Below are 23,157 nucleotides of genomic sequence, written 5' to 3'. Positions count from 1 at the left end.
TTTGTGATTGGAACCAGAAACTCTGACAGCAGAGAACTGCAGAAGATATCCCACGATCCCAGTTATGTTCTATCGGTATCTGAATTCACAGACCTTCCCAGTGTCCAACAAGAACTTCAGTCCTCTGTGGAGGACGCAGTTGTTGAAGTCACCCCAGAATCACCAACTGTATTGGGTATGTTCACAAGTCCAGCTTCTTTCTGGCATTTAAAGGCAACCAGACTTGTTATACCTTCATAAGTCAAAAAAGTGATGCATGGTATTAGTGTAGCTTCATATGTTCCTATAAAAGACAGGTGTTACTGTTCCCTCTGTGATTTTTAAATCGCATGAAGCAGCCCTGGCATGTCCAAAGACTATACTAACATGTGGAGAAAAAAACTCCTCAAGTGTCGAGTCTGCAAAGGGTGTTTTCTTATGTCTTTTCCTGCTGTCTTTTCTCAGTTGACACTGACAAAAAGGATGTGGTTTTCCTTCTGGATGGTTCTGATGGCACAAGGAATGGCTTCCCGGCCATGCGAGATTTTGTTGAGAAAGTGGTGCAGAAACTCAATATCGGAGAGAACAAAGACCGCGTCTCTGTGGTCCAGTATGGCAGAGATGCAGAGGTCAATTTCTATCTCAACACTTACACCACAAAAGAGAATATTGCAGATTCTGTCAGAGGGTTGAGACACAGAGGAGGCAGACCCCTCAACACCGGGGCAGCCCTGCAATACGTCAGGAACAAAATCTTTACAAACACTTCTGCCGGGAGTCGGTACCTGGAAGGTGTTCCGCAGTTCTTGATCCTGCTAAATGGTGGGAGGTCTTTTGACAGCGTAGACACCCCAGCCACTGCCCTCAAACGGCAAGGCATCGTTGTGATTGGCATCGGAACAGGGAGCTCTGACAGCAGAGAGCTGCAGAAGATATCCTATGACCCGACTTATGCTCTGTCAGTTACTGACTTCAATGACCTCCCCAGGATCCAGGAAAAGCTCTCCTCTGTCATGAGCAAAGTGCCTGTTAGGGTCTCACCCATGCCACCAACAGTGACTGGTAAGAAATGTTTACTTTGCAATATCATGGTAGGATGCCAAGCGTACTATGCTCAAGTGTATTTTTTCAAGTTGATGTCAGCCACAGCCGCTCCAAGAAGGCAGTTTTACTTGAATGAAAAGAGTAAATTGGAAACAGTTGGGTCAGCGTTCACCATGTGACGTTGACACACAAAACGTTTGACATAAGAACCTCATATTTTGACACTGTTTGCACCCTAGTTGACAGACGACCAGAAGGAAAGGATGTTGTGTTCTTGTTGGATGGATCTGATGGAACTAGAAGTGGATTCCCAGCAATGCGAGACTTTGTCCAAAGAGTCGTAGAGACACTTAGTGTGGATGACAACAAAGACCGTGTCTCAGTGGTTCAGTACAGCCGAGATCCAACAGTCCAGTTCTATCTGAACACGTACACCAGCAAAGGTCAGATCCTTGACACTGTCAGAGGAATGAGGCACAAAGGCGGTAGTCCCCTCAACACCGGAGCAGCTCTCCAGTACTTGGGAGACAATGTCTTCACTGCCTCTGCCGGAAGCAGGCGCGATCAACAAGTTCCGCAGGTCCTAATACTCTTAAGTGGTGGAAGGTCTTTTGACAGTGTCGACGCACCAGCTTCTGCTCTCAAACAGCTTGGAGTCTTGACCTTTGTGATTGGAACCAGAAACTCTGACAGCAGAGAACTGCAGAAGATATCCCACGATCCCAGTTATGTTCTATCGGTATCTGAATTCACAGACCTTCCCAGTGTCCAACAAGAACTTCAGTCCTCTGTGGAGGACGCAGTTGTTGAAGTCACCCCAGAATCACCAACTGTATTGGGTATGTTCACAAGTCCAGCTTCTTTCTGGCATTTAAAGGCAACCAGACTTGTTATACCTTCATAAGTCAAAAAAGTGATGCATGGTATTAGTGTAGCTTCATATGTTCCTATAAAAGACAGGTGTTACTGTTCCCTCTGTGATTTTTAAATCGCATGAAGCAGCCCTGGCATGTCCAAAGACTATACTAACATGTGGAGAAAAAAACTCCTCAAGTGTCGAGTCTGCAAAGGGTGTTTTCTTATGTCTTTTCCTGCTGTCTTTTCTCAGTTGACACTGACAAAAAGGATGTGGTTTTCCTTCTGGATGGTTCTGATGGCACAAGGAATGGCTTCCCGGCCATGCGAGATTTTGTTGAGAAAGTGGTGCAGAAACTCAATATCGGAGAGAACAAAGACCGCGTCTCTGTGGTCCAGTATGGCAGAGATGCAGAGGTCAATTTCTATCTCAACACTTACACCACAAAAGAGAATATTGCAGATTCTGTCAGAGGGTTGAGACACAGAGGAGGCAGACCCCTCAACACCGGGGCAGCCCTGCAATACGTCAGGAACAAAATCTTTACAAACACTTCTGCCGGGAGTCGGCACCTGGAAGGTGTTCCGCAGTTCTTGATCCTGCTAAATGGTGGGAGGTCTTTTGACAGCGTAGACACCCCAGCCTCTGCCCTCAAACGGCAAGGCATCGTTGTGATTGGCATCGGAACAGGGAGCTCTGACAGCAGAGAGCTGCAGAAGATATCCTATGACCCGACTTATGCTCTGTCAGTTACTGACTTCAATGACCTCCCCAGGATCCAGGAAAAGCTCTCCTCTGTCATGAGCAAAGTGCCTGTTAGGGTCTCACCCATGCCACCAACAGTGACTGGTAAGAAATGTTTACTTTGCAATATCATGGTAGGATGCCAAGCGTACTATGCTCAAGTGTATTTTTTCAAGTTGATGTCAGCCACAGCCGCTCCAAGAAGGCAGTTTTACTTGAATGAAAAGAGTAAATTGGAAACAGTTGGGTCAGCGTTCACCATGTGACGTTGACACACAAAACGTTTGACATAAGAACCTCATATTTTGACACTGTTTGCACCCTAGTTGACAGACGACCAGAAGGAAAGGATGTTGTGTTCTTGTTGGATGGATCTGATGGAACTAGAAGTGGATTCCCAGCAATGCGAGACTTTGTCCAAAGAGTCGTAGAGACACTTAGTGTGGATGACAACAAAGACCGTGTCTCAGTGGTTCAGTACAGCCGAGATCCAACAGTCCAGTTCTATCTGAACACGTACACCAGCAAAGGTCAGATCCTTGACACTGTCAGAGGAATGAGGCACAAAGGCGGTAGTCCCCTCAACACCGGAGCAGCTCTCCAGTACTTGGGAGACAATGTCTTCACTGCCTCTGCCGGAAGCAGGCGCGATCAACAAGTTCCGCAGGTCCTAATACTCTTAAGTGGTGGAAGGTCTTTTGACAGTGTCGACGCACCAGCTTCTGCTCTCAAACAGCTTGGAGTCTTGACCTTTGTGATTGGAACCAGAAACTCTGACAGCAGAGAACTGCAGAAGATATCCCACGATCCCAGTTATGTTCTATCGGTATCTGAATTCACAGACCTTCCCAGTGTCCAACAAGAACTTCAGTCCTCTGTGGAGGACGCAGTTGTTGAAGTCACCCCAGAATCACCAACTGTATTGGGTATGTTCACAAGTCCAGCTTCTTTCTGGCATTTAAAGGCAACCAGACTTGTTATACCTTCATAAGTCAAAAAAGTGATGCATGGTATTAGTGTAGCTTCATATGTTCCTATAAAAGACAGGTGTTACTGTTCCCTCTGTGATTTTTAAATCGCATGAAGCAGCCCTGGCATGTCCAAAGACTATACTAACATGTGGAGAAAAAAACTCCTCAAGTGTCGAGTCTGCAAAGGGTGTTTTCTTATGTCTTTTCCTGCTGTCTTTTCTCAGTTGACACTGACAAAAAGGATGTGGTTTTCCTTCTGGATGGTTCTGATGGCACAAGGAATGGCTTCCCGGCCATGCGAGATTTTGTTGAGAAAGTGGTGCAGAAACTCAATATCGGAGAGAACAAAGACCGCGTCTCTGTGGTCCAGTATGGCAGAGATGCAGAGGTCAATTTCTATCTCAACACTTACACCACAAAAGAGAATATTGCAGATTCTGTCAGAGGGTTGAGACACAGAGGAGGCAGACCCCTCAACACCGGGGCAGCCCTGCAATACGTCAGGAACAAAATCTTTACAAACACTTCTGCCGGGAGTCGGCACCTGGAAGGTGTTCCGCAGTTCTTGATCCTGCTAAATGGTGGGAGGTCTTTTGACAGCGTAGACACCCCAGCCTCTGCCCTCAAACGGCAAGGCATCGTTGTGATTGGCATCGGAACAGGGAGCTCTGACAGCAGAGAGCTGCAGAAGATATCCTATGACCCGACTTATGCTCTGTCAGTTACTGACTTCAATGACCTCCCCAGGATCCAGGAAAAGCTCTCCTCTGTCATGAGCAAAGTGCCTGTTAGGGTCTCACCCATGCCACCAACAGTGACTGGTAAGAAATGTTTACTTTGCAATATCATGGTAGGATGCCAAGCGTACTATGCTCAAGTGTATTTTTTCAAGTTGATGTCAGCCACAGCCGCTCCAAGAAGGCAGTTTTACTTGAATGAAAAGAGTAAATTGGAAACAGTTGGGTCAGCGTTCACCATGTGACGTTGACACACAAAACGTTTGACATAAGAACCTCATATTTTGACACTGTTTGCACCCTAGTTGACAGACGACCAGAAGGAAAGGATGTTGTGTTCTTGTTGGATGGATCTGATGGAACTAGAAGTGGATTCCCAGCAATGCGAGACTTTGTCCAAAGAGTCGTAGAGACACTTAGTGTGGATGACAACAAAGACCGTGTCTCAGTGGTTCAGTACAGCCGAGATCCAACAGTCCAGTTCTATCTGAACACGTACACCAGCAAAGGTCAGATCCTTGACACTGTCAGAGGAATGAGGCACAAAGGCGGTAGTCCCCTCAACACCGGAGCAGCTCTCCAGTACTTGGGAGACAATGTCTTCACTGCCTCTGCCGGAAGCAGGCGCGATCAACAAGTTCCGCAGGTCCTAATACTCTTAAGTGGTGGAAGGTCTTTTGACAGTGTCGACGCACCAGCTTCTGCTCTCAAACAGCTTGGAGTCTTGACCTTTGTGATTGGAACCAGAAACTCTGACAGCAGAGAACTGCAGAAGATATCCCACGATCCCAGTTATGTCTTATCGGTATCTGAATTCACAGACCTTCCCAGTGTCCAACAAGAACTTCAGTCCTCTGTGGAGGACGCAGTTGTTGAAGTCACCCCAGAATCACCAACTGTATTGGGTATGTTCACAAGTCCAGCTTCTTTCTGGCATTTAAAGGCAACCAGACTTGTTATACCTTCATAAGTCAAAAAAGTGATGCATGGTATTAGTGTAGCTTCATATGTTCCTATAAAAGACAGGTGTTACTGTTCCCTCTGTGATTTTTAAATCGCATGAAGCAGCCCTGGCATGTCCAAAGACTATACTAACATGTGGAGAAAAAAACTCCTCAAGTGTCGAGTCTGCAAAGGGTTTTTTCTTATGTCTTTTCCTGCTGTCTTTTCTCAGTTGACACTGACAAAAAGGATGTGGTTTTCCTTCTGGATGGTTCTGATGGCACAAGGAATGGCTTCCCGGCCATGCGAGATTTTGTTGAGAAAGTGGTGCAGAAACTCAATATCGGAGAGAACAAAGACCGCGTCTCTGTGGTCCAGTATGGCAGAGATGCAGAGGTCAATTTCTATCTCAACACTTACACCACAAAAGAGAATATTGCAGATTCTGTCAGAGGGTTGAGACACAGAGGAGGCAGACCCCTCAACACCGGGGCAGCCCTGCAATACGTCAGGAACAAAATCTTTACAAACACTTCTGCCGGGAGTCGGTACCTGGAAGGTGTTCCGCAGTTCTTGATCCTGCTAAATGGTGGGAGGTCTTTTGACAGCGTAGACACCCCAGCCTCTGCCCTCAAACGGCAAGGCATCGTTGTGATTGGCATCGGAACAGGGAGCTCTGACAGCAGAGAGCTGCAGAAGATATCCTATGACCCGACTTATGCTCTGTCAGTTACTGACTTCAATGACCTCCCCAGGATCCAGGAAAAGCTCTCCTCTGTCATGAGCAAAGTGCCTGTTAGGGTCTCACCCATGCCACCAACAGTGACTGGTAAGAAATGTTTACTTTGCAATATCATGGTAGGATGCCAAGCGTACTATGCTCAAATGTATTTTTTCAAGTTGATGTCAGCCACAGCCGCTCCAAGAAGGCAGTTTTACTTGAATGAAAAGAGTAAATTGTAAACAGTTGGGTCAGCGTTCACCATGTGACGTTGACACACAAAACGTTTGACATAAGAACCTAATATTTTGACACTGTTTGCACCCTAGTTGACAGACGACCAGAAGGAAAGGATTTTGTGTTCTTGTTGGATGGATCTGATGGAACTAGAAGTGGATTCCCAGCAATGCGAGACTTTGTCCAAAGAGTCGTAGAGACACTTAGTGTGGATGACAACAAAGACCGTGTCTCAGTGGTTCAGTACAGCCGAGATCCAACAGTCCAGTTCTATCTGAACACGTACACCAGCAAAGGTCAGATCCTTGACACTGTCAGAGGAATGAGGCACAAAGGCGGCAGTCCCCTCAACACAGGAGCAGCTCTCCAGTACTTGGGAGACAATGTCTTCACTGCCTCTGCCGGAAGCAGGCGCGATCAACAAGTTCCGCAGGTCCTAATACTCTTAAGTGGTGGAAGGTCTTTTGACAGTGTCGACGCACCAGCTTCTGCTCTAAAACAGCTGGGAGTCTTGACCTTTGTGATTGGAACCAGAAACTCTGACAGCAGAGAACTGCAGAAGATATCCCACGATCCCAGTTATGTTCTATCGGTATCTGAATTCACAGACCTTCCCAGTGTCCAACAAGAACTTCAGTCCTCTGTGGAGGACGCAGTTGTTGAATTCACCCCAGAATCACCAACTGTATTGGGTATGTTCACAAGTCCAGCTTCTTTCTGGCATTTAAAGGCAACCAGACTTGTTATACCTTCATAAGTCAAAAAAGTGATGCATGGTGTTAGTGTAGCTTCATATGTTCCTATAAAAGACAGGTGTTACTGTTCCCTCTGTGATTTTTAAATCGCATGAAGCAGCCCTGGCATGTCCAAAGACAATACTAACGTGGAGAAAAAAACTCCTCAAGTGTCGAGTCTGCAAAGGGTGTTTTCTTATGTCTTTTCCTGCTGTCTTTTCTCAGTTGACACTGACAAAAAGGATGTGGTTTTCCTTCTGGATGGTTCTGATGGCACAAGGAATGGCTTCCCGGCCATGCGAGATTTTGTTGAGAAAGTGGTGCAGAAACTCAATATCGGAGAGAACAAAGACCGCGTCTCTGTGGTCCAGTATGGCAGAGATGCAGAGGTCAATTTCTATCTCAACACTTACACCACAAAAGAGAATATTGCAGATTCTGTCAGAGGGTTGAGACACAGAGGAGGCAGACCCCTCAACACCGGGGCAGCCCTGCAATACGTCAGGAACAAAATCTTTACAAACACTTCTGCCGGGAGTCGGCACCTGGAAGGTGTTCCGCAGTTCTTGATCCTGCTAAATGGTGGGAGGTCTTTTGACAGCGTAGACACCCCAGCCTCTGCCCTCAAACGGCAAGGCATCGTTGTGATTGGCATCGGAACGGGGAGCTCTGACAGCAGAGAGCTGCAGAAGATATCCTATGACCCGACTTATGCTCTGTCAGTTACTGACTTCAATGACCTCCCCAGGATCCAGGAAAAGCTCTCCTCTGTCATGAGCAAAGTGCCTGTTAGGGTCTCACCCATGCCACCAACAGTGACTGGTAAGAAATGTTTACTTTGCAATATCATGGTAGGATGCCAAACGTACTATGCTCAAGTGTATTTTTTCAAGTTGATGTCAGCCACAGCCGCTCCAAGAAGGCAGTTTTACTTGAATGAAGAGAGTAAATTGGAAATAGTTGGGTCAGCGTTCACCATGTGACGTTGACACACAAAACGTTTGACATAAGAACCTAATATTTTGACACTGTTTGCACCCTAGTTGACAGACGACCAGAAGGAAAGGATGTTGTGTTCTTGTTGGATGGATCTGATGGAACTAGAAGTGGATTCCCAGCAATGCGAGACTTTGTCCAAAGAGTCGTAGAGACACTTAGTGTGGATGACAACAAAGACCGTGTCTCAGTAGTTCAGTACAGCCGAGATCCAACAGTCCAGTTCTATCTGAACACGTACACCAGCAAAGGTCAGATCCTTGACACTGTCAGAGGAATGAGGCAAAAAGGCGGTAGTCCCCTCAACACCGGAGCAGCTCTCCAGTACTTGGGAGACAATGTCTTCACTGCCTCTGCCGGAAGCAGGCGCGATCAACAAGTTCCGCAGGTCCTAATACTCTTAAGTGGTGGAAGGTCTTTTGACAGTGTCGACGCACCAGCTTCTGCTCTAAAACAGCTGGGAGTCTTGACCTTTGTGATTGGAACCAGAAACTCTGACAGCAGAGAACTGCAGAAGATATCCCACGATCCCAGTTATGTTCTATCGGTATCTGAATTCACAGACCTTCCCAGTGTCCAACAAGAACTTCAGTCCTCTGTGGAGGACGCAGTTGTTGAATTCACCCCAGAATCACCAACTGTATTGGGTATGTTCACAAGTCCAGCTTCTTTCTGGCATTTAAAGGCAACCAGACTTGTTATACATTCATAAGTCAAAAAAGTGATGCATGGTGTTAGTGTAGCTTCATATGTTCCTATAAAAGACAGGTGTTACTGTTCCCTCTGTGATTTTTAAATTGCATGAAGCAGCCCTGGCATGTCCAAAGACAATACTAACGTGGAGAAAAAAACTCCTCAAGTGTCGAGTTTGCAAGGGGTGTTTTCTTATGTCTTTTCCTGCTGTCTTTTCTCAGTTGACACTGACAAAAAGGATGTGGTTTTCCTTCTGGATGGTTCTGATGGCACAAGGAATGGCTTCCCGGCCATGCGAGATTTTGTTGAGAAAGTGGTGCAGAAACTCAATATCGGGGAGAACAAAGACCGCGTCTCTGTGGTCCAGTATGGCAGAGATGCAGAGGTCAATTTCTATCTCAACACTTACACCACAAAAGAGAATATTGCAGATTCTGTCAGAGGGTTGACACACAGAGGAGGCAGACCCCTCAACACCGGGGCAGCCCTGCAATACGTCAGGAACAAAATCTTTACAAACACTTCTGCCGGGAGTCGGCACCTGGAAGGTGTTCCGCAGTTCTTGATCCTGCTAAATGGTGGGAGGTCTTTTGACAGCGTAGACACCCCAGCCTCTGCCCTCAAACGGCAAGGCATCGTTGTAATTGGCATCGGAACAGGGAGCTCTGACAGCAGAGAGCTGCAGAAGATATCCTATGACCCGACTTATGCTCTGTCAGTTACTGACTTCAATGACCTCCCCAGGATCCAGGAAAAGCTCTCCTCTGTCATGAGCAAAGTGCCTGTTAGGGTCTCACCCATGCCACCAACAGTGACTGGTAAGAAATGTTTACTTTGCGATATCATGGTAGGATGCCAAGCGTACTATGCTCAAGTGTATTTTTTCAAGTTGATGTCAGCCACAGCCGCTCCAAGAAGGCAGTTTTACTTGAATGAAAAGACTAAATTGGAAACAGTTGGGTCAGCGTTCACCATGTGACGTTGACACACAAAACGTTTGACATAAGAACCTAATATTTTGACACTGTTTGCACCCTAGTTGAAAGACGACCAGAAGGAAAGGATGTTGTTTTCTTGTTGGATGGATCTGATGGAACTAGAAGTGGATTCCCAGCAATGCGAGACTTTGTCCAAAGAGTCGTAGAGACACTTAGTGTGGATGACAACAAAGACCGTGTCTCAGTGGTTCAGTACAGCCGAGATCCAACAGTCCAGTTCTATCTGAACACGTACACCAGCAAAGGTCAGATCCTTGACACTGTCAGAGGAATGAGGCACAAAGGCGGTAGTCCCCTCAACACCGGAGCAGCTCTCCAGTACTTGGGAGACAATGTCTTCACTGCCTCTGCCGGAAGCAGGCGCGATCAACAAGTTCCGCAGGTCCTAATACTCTTAAGTGGTGGAAGGTCTTTTGACAGTGTCGACGCACCAGCTTCTGCTCTAAAACAGCTGGGAGTCTTGACCTTTGTGATTGGAACCAGAAACTCTGACAGCAGAGAACTGCAGAAGATATCCCACGATCCCAGTTATGTTCTATCGGTATCTGAATTCACAGACCTTCCCAGTGTCCAACAAGAACTTCAGTCCTCTGTGGAGGACGCAGTTGTTGAATTCACCCCAGAATCACCAACTGTATTGGGTATGTTCACAAGTCCAGCTTCTTTCTGGCATTTAAAGGCAACCAGACTTGTTATACATTCATAAGTCAAAAAAGTGATGCATGGTGTTAGTGTAGCTTCATATGTTCCTATAAAAGACAGGTGTTACTGTTCCCTCTGTGATTTTTAAATTGCATGAAGCAGCCCTGGCATGTCCAAAGACAATACTAACGTGGAGAAAAAAACTCCTCAAGTGTCGAGTTTGCAAGGGGTGTTTTCTTATGTCTTTTCCTGCTGTCTTTTCTCAGTTGACACTGACAAAAAGGATGTGGTTTTCCTTCTGGATGGTTCTGATGGCACAAGGAATGGCTTCCCGGCCATGCGAGATTTTGTTGAGAAAGTGGTGCAGAAACTCAATATCGGGGAGAACAAAGACCGCGTCTCTGTGGTCCAGTATGGCAGAGATGCAGAGGTCAATTTCTATCTCAACACTTACACCACAAAAGAGAATATTGCAGATTCTGTCAGAGGGTTGACACACAGAGGAGGCAGACCCCTCAACACCGGGGCAGCCCTGCAATACGTCAGGAACAAAATCTTTACAAACACTTCTGCCGGGAGTCGGCACCTGGAAGGTGTTCCGCAGTTCTTGATCCTGCTAAATGGTGGGAGGTCTTTTGACAGCGTAGACACCCCAGCCTCTGCCCTCAAACGGCAAGGCATCGTTGTGATTGGCATCGGAACAGGGAGCTCTGACAGCAGAGAGCTGCAGAAGATATCCTATGACCCGACTTATGCTCTGTCAGTTACTGACTTCAATGACCTCCCCAGGATCCAGGAAAAGCTCTCCTCTGTCATGAGCAAAGTGCCTGTTAGGGTCTCACCCATGCCACCAACAGTGACTGGTAAGAAATGTTTACTTTGCGATATCATGGTAGGATGCCAAGCGTACTATGCTCAAGTGTATTTTTTCAAGTTGATGTCAGCCACAGCCGCTCCAAGAAGGCAGTTTTACTTGAATGAAAAGAGTAAATTGGAAACAGTTGGGTCAGCGTTCACCATGTGACGTTGACACACAAAACGTTTGACATAAGAACCTAATATTTTGACACTGTTTGCACCCTAGTTGACAGACGACCAGAAGGAAAGGATGTTGTGTTCTTGTTGGATGGATCTGATGGAACTAGAAGTGGATTCCCAGCAATGCGAGACTTTGTCCAAAGAGTCGTAGAGACACTTAGTGTGGATGACAACAAAGACCGTGTCTCAGTGGTTCAGTACAGCCGAGATCCAACAGTCCAGTTCTATCTGAACACGTACACCAGCAAAGGTCAGATCCTTGACACTGTCAGAGGAATGAGGCACAAAGGCGGTAGTCCCCTCAACACCGGAGCAGCTCTCCAGTACTTGGGAGACAATGTCTTCACTGCCTCTGCCGGAAGCAGGCGCGATCAACAAGTTCCGCAGGTCCTAATACTCTTAAGTGGTGGAAGGTCTTTTGACAGTGTCGACGCACCAGCTTCTGCTCTCAAACAGCTTGGAGTCTTGACCTTTGTGATTGGAACCAGAAACTCTGACAGCAGAGAACTGCAGAAGATATCCCACGATCCCAGTTATGTTCTATCGGTATCTGAATTCACAGACCTTCCCAGTGTCCAACAAGAACTTCAGTCCTCTGTGGAGGACGCAGTTGTTGAATTCACCCCAGAATCACCAACTGTATTGGGTATGTTCACAAGTCCAGCTTCTTTCTGGCATTTAAAGGCAACCAGACTTGTTATACATTCATAAGTCAAAAAAGTGATGCATGGTGTTAGTGTAGCTTCATATGTTCCTATAAAAGACAGGTGTTACTGTTCCCTCTGTGATTTTTAAATCGCATGAAGCAGCCCTGGCATGTCCAAAGACAATACTAACGTGGAGAAAAAAACTCCTCAAGTGTCGAGTCTGCAAAGGGTGTTTTCTTATGTCTTTTCCTGCTGTCTTTTCTCAGTTGACACTGACAAAAAGGATGTGGTTTTCCTTCTGGATGGTTCTGATGGCACAAGGAATGGCTTCCCGGCCATGCGAGATTTTGTTGAGAAAGTGGTGCAGAAACTCAATATCGGAGAGAACAAAGACCGCGTCTCTGTGGTCCAGTATGGCAGAGATGCAGAGGTCAATTTCTATCTCAACACTTACACCACAAAAGAGAATATTGCAGATTCTGTCAGAGGGTTGAGACACAGAGGAGGCAGACCCCTCAACACCGGGGCAGCCCTGCAATACGTCAGGAACAAAATCTTTACAAACACTTCTGCCGGGAGTCGGCACCTGGAAGGTGTTCCGCAGTTCTTGATCCTGCTAAATGGTGGGAGGTCTTTTGACAGCGTAGACACCCCAGCCTCTGCCCTCAAACGGCAAGGCATCGTTGTGATTGGCATCGGAACAGGGAATTCTGACAGCAGAGAGCTACAGAAGATATCCTATGACCCGACTTATGCTCTGTCAGTTACTGACTTCAATGACCTCCCCAGGATCCAGGAAAAGCTCTCCTCTGTCATGAGCAAAGTGCCTGTTACGGTCTCACCCATGCCACCAACAGTGACTGGTAAGAAATGTTTACTTTGCGATATCATGGTAGGATGCCAAGCGTACTATGCTCAAGTGTATTTTTTCAAGTTGATGTCAGCCACAGCCGCTCCAAGAAGGCAGTTTTACTTGAATGAAAAGAGTAAATTGGAAACAGTTGGGTCAGCGTTCACCATGTGACGTTGACACACAAAACGTTTGACATAAGAACCTAATATTTTGACACTGTTTGCACCCTAGTTGACAGACGACCAGAAGGAAAGGATGTTGTGTTCTTGTTGGATGGATCTGATGGAACTAGAAGTGGATTCCCAGCAATGCGAGACTTTGTCCAAAGAGTCGTAGAGACACTTAGTGTGGATGACAACAAAGACCGTGTCTCAGTAGTTCAGTACAGCCGAGATCCAACAGTCCAGTTCTATCTGAACACGTACACCAGCAAAGATCAGATCCTTGACACTGTCAGAGGAATGAGGCAAAAAGGCGGTAGTCCCCTCAACACCGGAGCAGCTCTCCAGTACTTGGGAGACAATGTCTTCACTGCCTCTGCCGGAAGCAGGCGCGATCAACAAGTTCCGCAGGTCCTAATACTCTTAAGTGGTGGAAGGTCTTTTGACAGTGTCGACGCACCAGCTTCTGCTCTAAAACAGCTGGGAGTCTTGACCTTTGTGATTGGAACCAGAAACTCTGACAGCAGAGAACTGCAGAAGATATCCCACGATCCCAGTTATGTTCTATCGGTATCTGAATTCACAGACCTTCCCAGTGTCCAACAAGAACTTCAGTCCTCTGTGGAGGACGCAGTTGTTGAATTCACCCCAGAATCACCAACTGTATTGGGTATGTTCACAAGTCCAGCTTCTTTCTGGCATTTAAAGGCAACCAGACTTGTTATACATTCATAAGTCAAAAAAGTGATGCATGGTGTTAGTGTAGCTTCATATGTTCCTATAAAAGACAGGTGTTACTGTTCCCTCTGTGATTTTTAAATTGCATGAAGCAGCCCTGGCATGTCCAAAGACAATACTAACGTGGAGAAAAAAACTCCTCAAGTGTCGAGTTTGCAAGGGGTGTTTTCTTATGTCTTTTCCTGCTGTCTTTTCTCAGTTGACACTGACAAAAAGGATGTGGTTTTCCTTCTGGATGGTTCTGATGGCACAAGGAATGGCTTCCCGGCCATGCGAGATTTTGTTGAGAAAGTGGTGCAGAAACTCAATATCGGGGAGAACAAAGACCGCGTCTCTGTGGTCCAGTATGGCAGAGATGCAGAGGTCAATTTCTATCTCAACACTTACACCACAAAAGAGAATATTGCAGATTCTGTCAGAGGGTTGACACACAGAGGAGGCAGACCCCTCAACACCGGGGCAGCCCTGCAATACGTCAGGAACAAAATCTTTACAAACACTTCTGCCGGGAGTCGGCACCTGGAAGGTGTTCCGCAGTTCTTGATCCTGCTAAATGGTGGGAGGTCTTTTGACAGCGTAGACACCCCAGCCTCTGCCCTCAAACGGCAAGGCATCGTTGTGATTGGCATCGGAACAGGGAGCTCTGACAGCAGAGAGCTGCAGAAGATATCCTATGACCCGACTTATGCTCTGTCAGTTACTGACTTCAATGACCTCCCCAGGATCCAGGAAAAGCTCTCCTCTGTCATGAGCAAAGTGCCTGTTAGGGTCTCACCCATGCCACCAACAGTGACTGGTAAGAAATGTTTACTTTGCGATATCATGGTAGGATGCCAAGCGTACTATGCTCAAGTGTATTTTTTCAAGTTGATGTCAGCCACAGCCGCTCCAAGAAGGCAGTTTTACTTGAATGAAAAGAGTAAATTGGAAACAGTTGGGTCAGCGTTCACCATGTGACGTTGACACACAAAACGTTTGACATAAGAACCTAATATTTTGACACTGTTTGCACCCTAGTTGAAAGACGACCAGAAGGAAAGGATGTTGTTTTCTTGTTGGATGGATCTGATGGAACTAGAAGTGGATTCCCAGCAATGCGAGACTTTGTCCAAAGAGTCGTAGAGACACTTAGTGTGGATGACAACAAAGACCGTGTCTCAGTGGTTCAGTACAGCCGAGATCCAACAGTCCAGTTCTATCTGAACACGTACACCAGCAAAGGTCAGATCCTTGACACTGTCAGAGGAATGAGGCACAAAGGCGGTAGTCCCCTCAACACCGGAGCAGCTCTCCAGTACTTGGGAGACAATGTCTTCACTGCCTCTGCCGGAAGCAGGCGCGATCAACAAGTTCCGCAGGTCCTAATACTCTTAAGTGGTGGAAGGTCTTTTGACAGTGTCGACGCACCAGCTTCTGCTCTAAAACAGCTGGGAGTCTTGACCTTTGTGATTGGAACCAGAAACTCTGACAGCAGAGAACTGCAGAAGATATCCCACGATCCCAGTTATGTTCTATCGGTATCTGAATTCACAGACCTTCCCAGTGTCCAACAAGAACTTCAGTCCTCTGTGGAGGACGCAGTTGTTGAATTCACCCCAGAATCACCAACTGTATTGGGTATGTTCACAAGTCCAGCTTCTTTCTGGCATTTAAAGGCAACCAGACTTGTTATACATTCATAAGTCAAAAAAGTGATGCATGGTGTTAGTGTAGCTTCATATGTTCCTATAAAAGACAGGTGTTACTGTTCCCTCTGTGATTTTTAAATTGCATGAAGCAGCCCTGGCATGTCCAAAGACAATACTAACGTGAAGAAAAAAACTCCTCAAGTGTCGAGTTTGCAAGGGGTGTTTTCTTATGTCTTTTCCTGCTGTCTTTTCTCAGTTGACACTGACAAAAAGGATGTGGTTTTCCTTCTGGATGGTTCTGATGGCACAAGGAATGGCTTCCCGGCCATGCGAGATTTTGTTGAGAAAGTGGTGCAGAAACTCAATATCGGAGAGAACAAAGACCGCGTCTCTGTGGTCCAGTATGGCAGAGATGCAGAGGTCAATTTCTATCTCAACACTTACACCACAAAAGAGAATATTGCAGATTCTGTCAGAGGGTTGAGACACAGAGGAGGCAGACCCCTCAACACCGGGGCAGCCCTGCAATACGTCAGGAACACAATCTTTACAAACACTTCTGCCGGGAGTCGGCACCTGGAAGGTTTTCCGCAGTTCTTGATCCTGCTAAATGGTGGGAAGTCTTTTGACAGCGTAGACACCCCAGCCTCTGCCCTCAAACGGCAAGGCATCGTTGTGATTGGCATCGGAACAGGGAGCTCTGACAGCAGAGAGCTGCAGAAGATATCCTATGACCCGACTTATGCTCTGTCAGTTACTGACTTCAATGACCTCCCCAGGATCCAGGAAAAGCTCTCCTCTGTCATGAGCAAAGTGCCTGTTAGGGTCTCACCCATGCCACCAACAGTGACTGGTAAGAAATGTTTACTTTGCAATATCATGGTAGGATTCCAAGCGTACTATGCTCAAGTGTATTTTTTCAAGTTGATGTCAGCCACAGCCGCTCCAAGAAGGCAGTTTTACTTGAATGAAAAGAGTAAATTGGAAACAGTTGGGTCAGCGTTCACCATGTGACGTTGACACACAAAACGTTTGACATAAGAACCTAATATTTTGACACTGTTTGCACCCTAGTTGACAGACGACCAGAAGGAAAGGATTTTGTGTTCTTGTTGGATGGATCTGATGGAACTAGAAGTGGATTCCCAGCAATGCGAGACTTTGTCCAAAGAGTCGTAGAGACACTTAGTGTGGATGACAACAAAGACCGTGTCTCAGTGGTTCAGTACAGCCGAGATCCAACAGTCCAGTTCTATCTGAACACGTACACCAGCAAAGGTCAGATCCTTGACACTGTCAGAGGAATGAGGCATAAAGGCGGCAGTCCCCTCAACACAGGAGCAGCTCTCCAGTACTTGGGAGACAATGTCTTCACTGCCTCTGCCGGAAGCAGGCGCGATCAACAAGTTCCGCAGGTCCTAATACTTTTAAGTGGTGGAAGGTCTTTTGACAGTGTCAATGCACCAGCTTCTGCTCTAAAACAGCTTGGAGTCTTGACCTTTGTGATTGGAACCAGAAACTCTAACAGCAGAGAACTGCAGAAGATATCCCATGATCCCAGTTATGTTCTATCGGTATCTGAATTCACAGACCTTCCCAGTGTCCAACAAGAACTTCAGTCCTCTGTGGAGGACGCAGTTGTTGAAGTCACCCCAGAATCAACAACTGTATTGGGTATGTTCACAAGTACAGCTTCTTTCTGGCATTTAAAGTCAACCAGACTTTTAGTTTAACAAATCCATTACAAGAAGGCAATTTTGCTTTAATGGCAAAAGTAAATTGGAAGAATTTCAATCAGCTTTCATCATGTCACATTACACGCACAACTTTTGACTTTTAACTTCATGTTTGTGAATTTTTTTTCCCCTAGTTGACAGAAAACCAAAGGGAAAGGATATTGTTTTCTTGTTGGATGGCTCATATGATACCAGAACTGGTTTCCCAGCAATGCGAGACTTTGTCCAAAGAGTCGTACAAACACTTAGTGTGGATGACAATAAAGACCGTGTCTCAGTGGTTCAGTACAGCCGAGATCCAACCGTCCAGTTCTATCTGAACACGTACACCAGCAAAGGTCAGATCCTTGACACTGTCAGAGGAATGAGGCACAAAGGCGGAAGACCCTTAAACACCGGAAAAGCTCTCCAGTACTTGGGAGACAATGTCTTCACTGCCTCTGCCGGAAGCAGGCGCGATCAACAAGTTCCACAGGTCCTAATACTGTTAAGTGGTGGAAGGTCTTTTGACAGTGTCGACGCACCAGCTTCTGCTCTCAAACAGCTGGGAGTCTTGACCTTTGCGATTGGAACCAGAAACTCTGACAGCAGAGAACTGCAGAAGATATCCCACGATCCCAGTTATGTTCTATCGGTGTCTGAATTCACAGACCTTCCCAGTGTCCAACAAGAACTTCAGTCCTCTGTGGAGGACGCAGTTGTTGAAGCCACCCCAGAATCACCAACTGTATTGGGTATGTTCACAAGTACAGCTTCTTTCTGGCATTTAAATGTGTACAAATCTGCCTGACCTTCATCTTTCCAACAAACATGCATATTGTTCGTGTATGTCCTCATTTTCTTATAAAAGACACGCATTACAATTCCCTCCATGATTTTGAAATTGCATCAAGCAGCTCGCCGCATTTCAAAAGGCAATGTTAAAATTTTAGAAATACTTCTCAAGTGTAGTGTTTCCGAAGGCATTTATGTCTTTTCCTGCTTTCTTTTCTCAGTTGACACTGACAAAAAGGATGTGGTTTTCCTTCTGGATGGTTCTGATGGCACAAGGAATGGCTTCCCCGCCATGCGAGATTTTGTTGAGAAAGTGGTGCAGAAACTCAATATCGGAGAGAACAAAGACCGCGTCTCATTGGTCCAGTATGGCAGAGATGCAGAGGTCAATTTCTATCTCAACACTTACACCACAAAGGAGAATATTGCAGATTCTGTCAGAGGGTTGACACACAGAGGAGGCAGACCCCTCAACATCGGGGCGGCCCTGCAATATGTCAGGAACAAAATCTTTACAAACACTTCTGCCGGGAGTCGGCACCTGGAAGGTGTTCCGCAGTTCTTGATCCTGCTAAATGGTGGGAGGTCTTTTGACAGCGTAGAAACCCCAGCCTCTGCCCTCAAACGGCAAGGCATCGTTGTGATTGGCATCGGAACAGGGAGCTCTGACAGCAGAGAGCTGCAGAAGATATCCTATGACCCGACTTATGCTCTGTCAGTTACTGACTTCAATGACCTCCCCAGGATCCAGGAAAAGCTCTCCTCTGTCATGAGCAAAGTGCCTGTTAGGGTCTCACCCATGCCACCAACAGTGACTGGTAAGAAATGTTTACTTTGCAATATCATGGTAGGATTCCAAGCGTACTATGCTCAAGTCTATTTTTTCAAGTTGATGTCAGCCACAGCCGCTCCAAGAAGGCAGTTTTACTTGAATGAAAAGAGTAAATTGGAAACAGTTGGGTCAGCGTTCACCATGTGACGTTGACACAAAAAAACGTTTGACATAAGAACCTAATACTTTGACACTGTTTGCACCCTAGTTGAAAGACGACCAGAAGGAAAGGATGTTGTGTTCTTGTTGGATGGATCTGATGGAACTAGAAGTGGATTCCCAGCAATGCGAGACTTTGTCCAAAGAGTCGTAGAGACACTTAGTGTGGATGACAATAAAGACCGTGTCTCAGTGGTTCAGTACAGCCGAGATCCAACAGTCCAGTTCGATCTGAACACGTACACCAGCAAAGGTCAGATCCTTGACACTGTCAGACGAATGAGGCACAAAGGCGGAAGACCCCTAAACACCGGAGCAGCTCTCCAGTTCTTGAGAGACAATGTCTTCACTGCCTCTGCCGGAAGCAGGCGCCTTGAAAAAGTTCCACAGGTCCTAATACTTTTAAGTGGTGGAAGGTCTTTTGACAGTGTCGAAGCACCAGCTTCTGCTCTAAAACAGCTGGGAGTCTTGACCTTTGTGATTGGAACCAGAAACTCTGACAGCAGAGAACTGCAGAAGATATCCCACGATCCCAGTTATGTCTTATCGGTGTCTGAATTCACAGACCTTCCCAGTGTCCAACAACAACTTCAGTCCTCTGTGGAGGACGCAGTTTTTGAAGCCACCCCAGACTCACCAACTGTATTGGGTATGTTCACAAGTCCAGCTTCTTTCTGGCATTTAAAGGTGTACAAATCTGCCTGACCTTCATCTTTCCAACAAACATGCATATTGTTTGTGTATTTCCTCATTTTCTTTTAAAAGACACGCATTACTATTCCCTCCATGATTTTGAAATTGCATCAAGCAGCTCGCCTCATTTCAAAAGGCAATGCTAAAATTTTAGAAATACTTCTAAAGTGTAGTGTTTCCAAAGGCATTTATGTCTTTTCCTGCTTTCTTTTCTCAGTTGACACTGACAAAAAGGATGTGGTTTTCCTTCTGGATGGTTCTGATGGCACAAGGAATGGCTTCCCGGCCATGCGAGATTTTGTTGAGAAAGTGGTGCAGAAACTCAATATCGGAGAGAACAAAGACCGCGTCTCTGTGGTCCAGTATGGCAGAGATGCAGAGGTCAATTTCTATCTGAACACTTACACCACAAAAGAGAATATTGCAGATTCTGTCAGAGGGTTGAGACACAGAGGAGGCAGACCCCTCAACACCGGGGCAGCCCTGCAATACGTCAGGGAAAACATCTTCACAGAATCTGCTGGGAGTCGGCACCTGGAAGGTGTTCCGCAGTTCTTGATCCTGCTAAATGGTGGGAGGTCTTTTGACAGCGTAGACACCCCAGGCTCTGCCCTCAAACGGCAAGGCATCGTTGTGATTGGCATCGGAACAGGGAGCTCTGACAGCAGAGAGCTGCAGAAGATATCCTATGACCCGACTTATGCTCTGTCAGTTACTGACTTCAATGACCTCCCCAGGATCCAGGAACAGCTCTCCTCTGTCATGAGCAAAGTGCCTGTTAGGGTCTCACCCATGCCACCAACAGTGACTGGTAAGAAATGTTTACTTTAGGAGATCATGGTAGGATGCCAAGCGCACTATGCTCAAGTGTATTTTTTCAAGTTGATGTCAGCAACAGCCGCTCCAAGAAGGCAGTTTTACTTAAATGAGAAGACTACATTGGAAACATTTGGGTCAGCGTTCACAATGTGACGTTGACACACAAAACGTTTGGCATGAGAACCTAAAATTTTAAATTTTTTGTACCCTAGTTGACAGACGGCCAGAAGGAAAGGATGTTGTGTTCTTGTTGGATGGATCTGATGGAACTAGAAGTGGATTCCCAGCAATGCGAGACTTTGTCCAAAGAGTCGTAGAGACACTTAGTGTGGATGACAACAAAGACCGTGTCTCAGTGGTTCAGTACAGCCGAGATCCAACAGTCCAGTTCTACCTGAACACGTACACCAGCAAAGGTCAGATCCTTGACACTGTCAGAGGAATGAGGCACAAAGGCGGTAGTCCCCTCAACACAGGAGCAGCTCTCCAGTACTTGGGAGACAATGTCTTCACTGCCTCTGCCGGAAGCAGGCGCGATCAACAAGTTCCGCAGGTCCTAATACTCTTAAGTGGTGGAAGGTCTTTTGACAGTGTCGACGCACCAGCTTCTGCTCTCAAACAGCTTGGAGTCTTGACCTTTGTGATTGGAACCAGAAACTCTGACAGCAGAGAACTGCAGAAGATATCCCACGATCCCAGTTATGTCTTATCGGTGTCTGAATTCACAGACCTTCCCAGTGTCCAACAAGAACTTCAGTCCTCTGTGGAGGACGCAGTTGTTGAAGTCACCCCAGAATCACCAACTGTATTGGGTATGTTCACAAGTCCAGCTTCTTTCTGGCATTTAAAGGTGTACAAATCTGCCTGACCTTCATCTTTCCAACAAACATGCATATTGTTTGTGTATTTCCTCATTTTCTTTTAAAAGACACGCATTACTATTCCCTCCATGATTTTGAAATTGCATCAAGCAGCTCGCCTCATTTCAAAAGGCAATGCTAAAATTTTAGAAATACTTCTAAAGTGTAGTGTTTCCAAAGGCATTTATGTCTTTTCCTGCTTTCTTTTCTCAGTTGACACGGGCAAAAAGGATGTGGTTTTCCTTCTGGATGGTTCTGATGGCACAAGGAATGGCTTCCCCGCCATGCGAGATTTTGTTGAGAAAGTGGTGCAGAAACTCAATATCGGAGAGAACAAAGACCGCGTCTCTGTGGTCCAGTATGGCAGAGATGCAGAGGTCAATTTCTATCTCAACACTTACACCACAAAAGAGAATATTGCAGATTCTGTCAGAGGGTTGAGACACAGAGGAGGCAGACCCCTCAACACCGGGGCAGCCCTGCAATACGTCAGGGACAACATCTTCACAGAATCTGCTGGGAGTCGGCACCTGGAAGGTGTTCCGCAGTTCTTGATCCTGCTAAATGGTGGGAGGTCTTTTGACAGCGTAGACACCCCAGGCTCTGCCCTCAAACGGCAAGGCATCGTTGTGATTGGCATCGGAACAGGGAGCTCTGACAGCAGAGAGCTGCAGAAGATATCCTATGACCCGACTTATGCTCTGTCAGTTACTGACTTCAATGACCTCCCCAGGATCCAGGAACAGCTCTCCTCTGTCATGAGCAAAGTGCCTGTTAGGGTCTCACCCATGCCACCAACAGTGACTGGTAAGAAATGTTTACTTTACGAGATCATGGTAGGATGCCAAGCGCACTATGCTCAAGTGTATTTTTTCAAGTTGATGTCAGCCACAGCCGCTCCAAGAAGGCAGTTTTACTTAAATGAGAAGACTACATTGGAAACATTTGGGTCAGCGTTCACAATGTGACGTTGACACACAAAACGTTTGGCATGAGAACCTAAAATTTTAAATTTTTTGTACCCTAGTTGACAGACGGCCAGAAGGAAAGGATGTTGTGTTCTTGTTGGATGGATCTGATGGAACTAGAAGTGGATTCCCAGCAATGCGAGACTTTGTCCAAAGAGTCGTAGAGACACTTAGTGTGGATGACAACAAAGACCGTGTCTCAGTGGTTCAGTACAGCCGAGATCCAACAGTCCACTTCTATCTGAACACGTACACCAGCAAAGGTCAGATCCTTGACACTGTCAGACGAATGAGGCACAAAGGCGGCAGACCCCTCAACACCGGAGCAGCTCTCCAGTACTTGGGAGACAATGTCTTCACTGCCTCTGCCGGAAGCAGGCGCGATCAACAAGTTCCGCAGGTCCTAATACTCTTAAGTGGTGGAAGGTCTTTTGACAGTGTCGACGCACCAGCTTCTGCTCTAAAACAGCTGGGAGTCTTGACCTTTGTGATTGGAACCAGAAACTCTGACAGCAGAGAACTGCAGAAGATATCCCACGATCCCAGTTATGTCTTATCGGTGTCTGAATTCACAGACCTTCCCAGTGTCCAACAACAACTTCAGTCCTCTGTGGAGGACGCAGTTTTTGAAGCCACCCCAGACTCACCAACTGTATTGGGTATGTTCACAAGTCCAGCTTCTTCCTGGCATTTAAAGGTGTACAAATCTGCCTGACCTTCATCCGTCCAACAAACATGCATATTGTTTGTGTATTTCCTCATTTTCTTTTCAAAGACACGCATTACTATTCCCTCCATGATTTTGAAATTACATCAAGCAGCTCGCCTCATTTCAAAAGGCAATGCTAAAATTTTAGAAATACTTCTCAAGTGCAGTGTTTCCAAAGGCATTTATGTCTTTTCCTGCTTTCTTTTCTCAGTTGACACGGGCAAAAAGGATGTGGTTTTCCTTCTGGA

General features: G+C 46.4%; 9 protein-coding genes across 9 annotated transcripts; all 9 read left to right on the top strand.

The window, feature by feature from the left end:
• Positions 1-1,339: 1,339 nt before the first annotated feature.
• On the top strand, positions 1,340-1,927 carry LOC147251679 (collagen alpha-1(XII) chain-like). Its single transcript, XM_086221112.1, has one exon. It carries the CDS (start codon positions 1,340-1,342, stop codon positions 1,925-1,927), a length of 588 nt encoding a protein of 195 aa, XP_086077238.1.
• Positions 1,928-3,835: 1,908 nt separating this feature from the next.
• On the top strand, positions 3,836-5,301 carry LOC147251678 (collagen alpha-3(VI) chain-like). Its single transcript, XM_086221111.1, has 2 exons — positions 3,836-4,415; positions 4,637-5,301. Exons 1-2 carry the CDS (start codon positions 3,890-3,892, stop codon positions 5,299-5,301), a joined length of 1,191 nt encoding a protein of 396 aa, XP_086077237.1. The 5' UTR covers positions 3,836-3,889.
• Positions 5,302-7,207: 1,906 nt separating this feature from the next.
• LOC147251676 (collagen alpha-3(VI) chain-like) lies at positions 7,208-14,752 on the top strand. Its single transcript, XM_086221110.1, has 4 exons — positions 7,208-7,787; positions 11,379-11,990; positions 13,931-14,570; positions 14,749-14,752. The coding sequence occupies exons 1-4, from the start codon at positions 7,262-7,264 to the stop codon at positions 14,750-14,752; spliced, it is 1,782 nt and encodes a 593-aa protein (XP_086077236.1). The 5' UTR covers positions 7,208-7,261.
• On the top strand, positions 8,779-11,156 carry LOC147251677 (collagen alpha-3(VI) chain-like; the record flags this gene model as incomplete). Its single annotated transcript, XM_086221094.1, has 3 exons — positions 8,779-8,827; positions 8,876-9,472; positions 10,561-11,156. Coding segments are annotated over exons 1-3 (1,242 nt in total), but the record flags the coding sequence as incomplete, so codon positions are not given.
• Positions 14,753-14,825: 73 nt separating the features above from the next.
• On the top strand, positions 14,826-15,413 carry LOC147251675 (collagen alpha-1(XII) chain-like). The gene has a single exon (XM_086221109.1). It carries the CDS (start codon positions 14,826-14,828, stop codon positions 15,411-15,413), a length of 588 nt encoding a protein of 195 aa, XP_086077235.1.
• Positions 15,414-16,675: 1,262 nt separating this feature from the next.
• On the top strand, positions 16,676-17,885 carry LOC147251674 (collagen alpha-1(XII) chain-like). The gene is made up of 2 exons (XM_086221108.1): positions 16,676-17,033; positions 17,230-17,885. The coding sequence occupies exon 2, from the start codon at positions 17,307-17,309 to the stop codon at positions 17,883-17,885; it is 579 nt and encodes a 192-aa protein (XP_086077234.1). The 5' UTR covers positions 16,676-17,033; positions 17,230-17,306.
• A 261-nt stretch (positions 17,886-18,146) lies between these two features.
• Positions 18,147-19,565, top strand: LOC147251673 (collagen alpha-3(VI) chain-like). Its single transcript, XM_086221107.1, has 2 exons — positions 18,147-18,687; positions 18,910-19,565. The coding sequence occupies exons 1-2, from the start codon at positions 18,162-18,164 to the stop codon at positions 19,563-19,565; spliced, it is 1,182 nt and encodes a 393-aa protein (XP_086077233.1). The 5' UTR covers positions 18,147-18,161.
• Positions 19,566-19,787: 222 nt separating this feature from the next.
• On the top strand, positions 19,788-21,240 carry LOC147251672 (collagen alpha-3(VI) chain-like). Its single transcript, XM_086221106.1, has 2 exons — positions 19,788-20,364; positions 20,585-21,240. The coding sequence occupies exons 1-2, from the start codon at positions 19,842-19,844 to the stop codon at positions 21,238-21,240; spliced, it is 1,179 nt and encodes a 392-aa protein (XP_086077232.1). The 5' UTR covers positions 19,788-19,841.
• Positions 21,241-21,501: 261 nt separating this feature from the next.
• Positions 21,502-22,915, top strand: LOC147251671 (collagen alpha-3(VI) chain-like). Its single transcript, XM_086221105.1, has 2 exons — positions 21,502-22,039; positions 22,260-22,915. The coding sequence occupies exons 1-2, from the start codon at positions 21,517-21,519 to the stop codon at positions 22,913-22,915; spliced, it is 1,179 nt and encodes a 392-aa protein (XP_086077231.1). The 5' UTR covers positions 21,502-21,516.
• Positions 22,916-23,157: the final 242 nt, after the last annotated feature.

This window comes from Aulostomus chinensis, chromosome 12 (assembly GCF_037954235.1).
Source record: "Aulostomus chinensis isolate RoL2024-O1b breed Wild chromosome 12, RoL_Achi_v1.0, whole genome shotgun sequence".
NCBI classification, from domain to species: domain Eukaryota; kingdom Metazoa; phylum Chordata; class Actinopteri; order Syngnathiformes; family Aulostomidae; genus Aulostomus; species Aulostomus chinensis.
The sequence above is the reverse complement of the archived record's forward strand: the minus strand, read 5'-3'. Positions and strand labels throughout refer to the sequence as shown.

What these genes read in the sequence shown, in the direction of transcription:
- LOC147251679 (XM_086221112.1), top strand. Translation starts at nt 1,340, where the DNA reads ATGCGAGACTTTGTCCAAAGAGTCGTAGAGACACTTAGTGTGGATGAC.
- LOC147251678 (XM_086221111.1), top strand. Translation starts at nt 3,890, where the DNA reads ATGCGAGATTTTGTTGAGAAAGTGGTGCAGAAACTCAATATCGGAGAG. An exon ending in CATGCCACCAACAGTGACTG is followed by an intron (nt 4,416 to 4,636) that starts GTAAGAAATGTT and finishes TTTGCACCCTAG; the next exon opens with TTGACAGACGACCAGAAGGA.
- LOC147251676 (XM_086221110.1), top strand. Translation starts at nt 7,262, where the DNA reads ATGCGAGATTTTGTTGAGAAAGTGGTGCAGAAACTCAATATCGGAGAG. An exon ending in CATGCCACCAACAGTGACTG is followed by an intron (nt 7,788 to 11,378) that starts GTAAGAAATGTT and finishes TTTGCACCCTAG; the next exon opens with TTGACAGACGACCAGAAGGA. An exon ending in TGTATTGGGTATGTTCACAA is followed by an intron (nt 11,991 to 13,930) that starts GTCCAGCTTCTT and finishes GTCTTTTCTCAG; the next exon opens with TTGACACTGACAAAAAGGAT.
- LOC147251675 (XM_086221109.1), top strand. Translation starts at nt 14,826, where the DNA reads ATGCGAGACTTTGTCCAAAGAGTCGTAGAGACACTTAGTGTGGATGAC.
- LOC147251674 (XM_086221108.1), top strand. Translation starts at nt 17,307, where the DNA reads ATGCGAGACTTTGTCCAAAGAGTCGTACAAACACTTAGTGTGGATGAC.
- LOC147251673 (XM_086221107.1), top strand. Translation starts at nt 18,162, where the DNA reads ATGCGAGATTTTGTTGAGAAAGTGGTGCAGAAACTCAATATCGGAGAG. An exon ending in CATGCCACCAACAGTGACTG is followed by an intron (nt 18,688 to 18,909) that starts GTAAGAAATGTT and finishes TTTGCACCCTAG; the next exon opens with TTGAAAGACGACCAGAAGGA.
- LOC147251672 (XM_086221106.1), top strand. Translation starts at nt 19,842, where the DNA reads ATGCGAGATTTTGTTGAGAAAGTGGTGCAGAAACTCAATATCGGAGAG. An exon ending in CATGCCACCAACAGTGACTG is followed by an intron (nt 20,365 to 20,584) that starts GTAAGAAATGTT and finishes TTTGTACCCTAG; the next exon opens with TTGACAGACGGCCAGAAGGA.
- LOC147251671 (XM_086221105.1), top strand. Translation starts at nt 21,517, where the DNA reads ATGCGAGATTTTGTTGAGAAAGTGGTGCAGAAACTCAATATCGGAGAG. An exon ending in CATGCCACCAACAGTGACTG is followed by an intron (nt 22,040 to 22,259) that starts GTAAGAAATGTT and finishes TTTGTACCCTAG; the next exon opens with TTGACAGACGGCCAGAAGGA.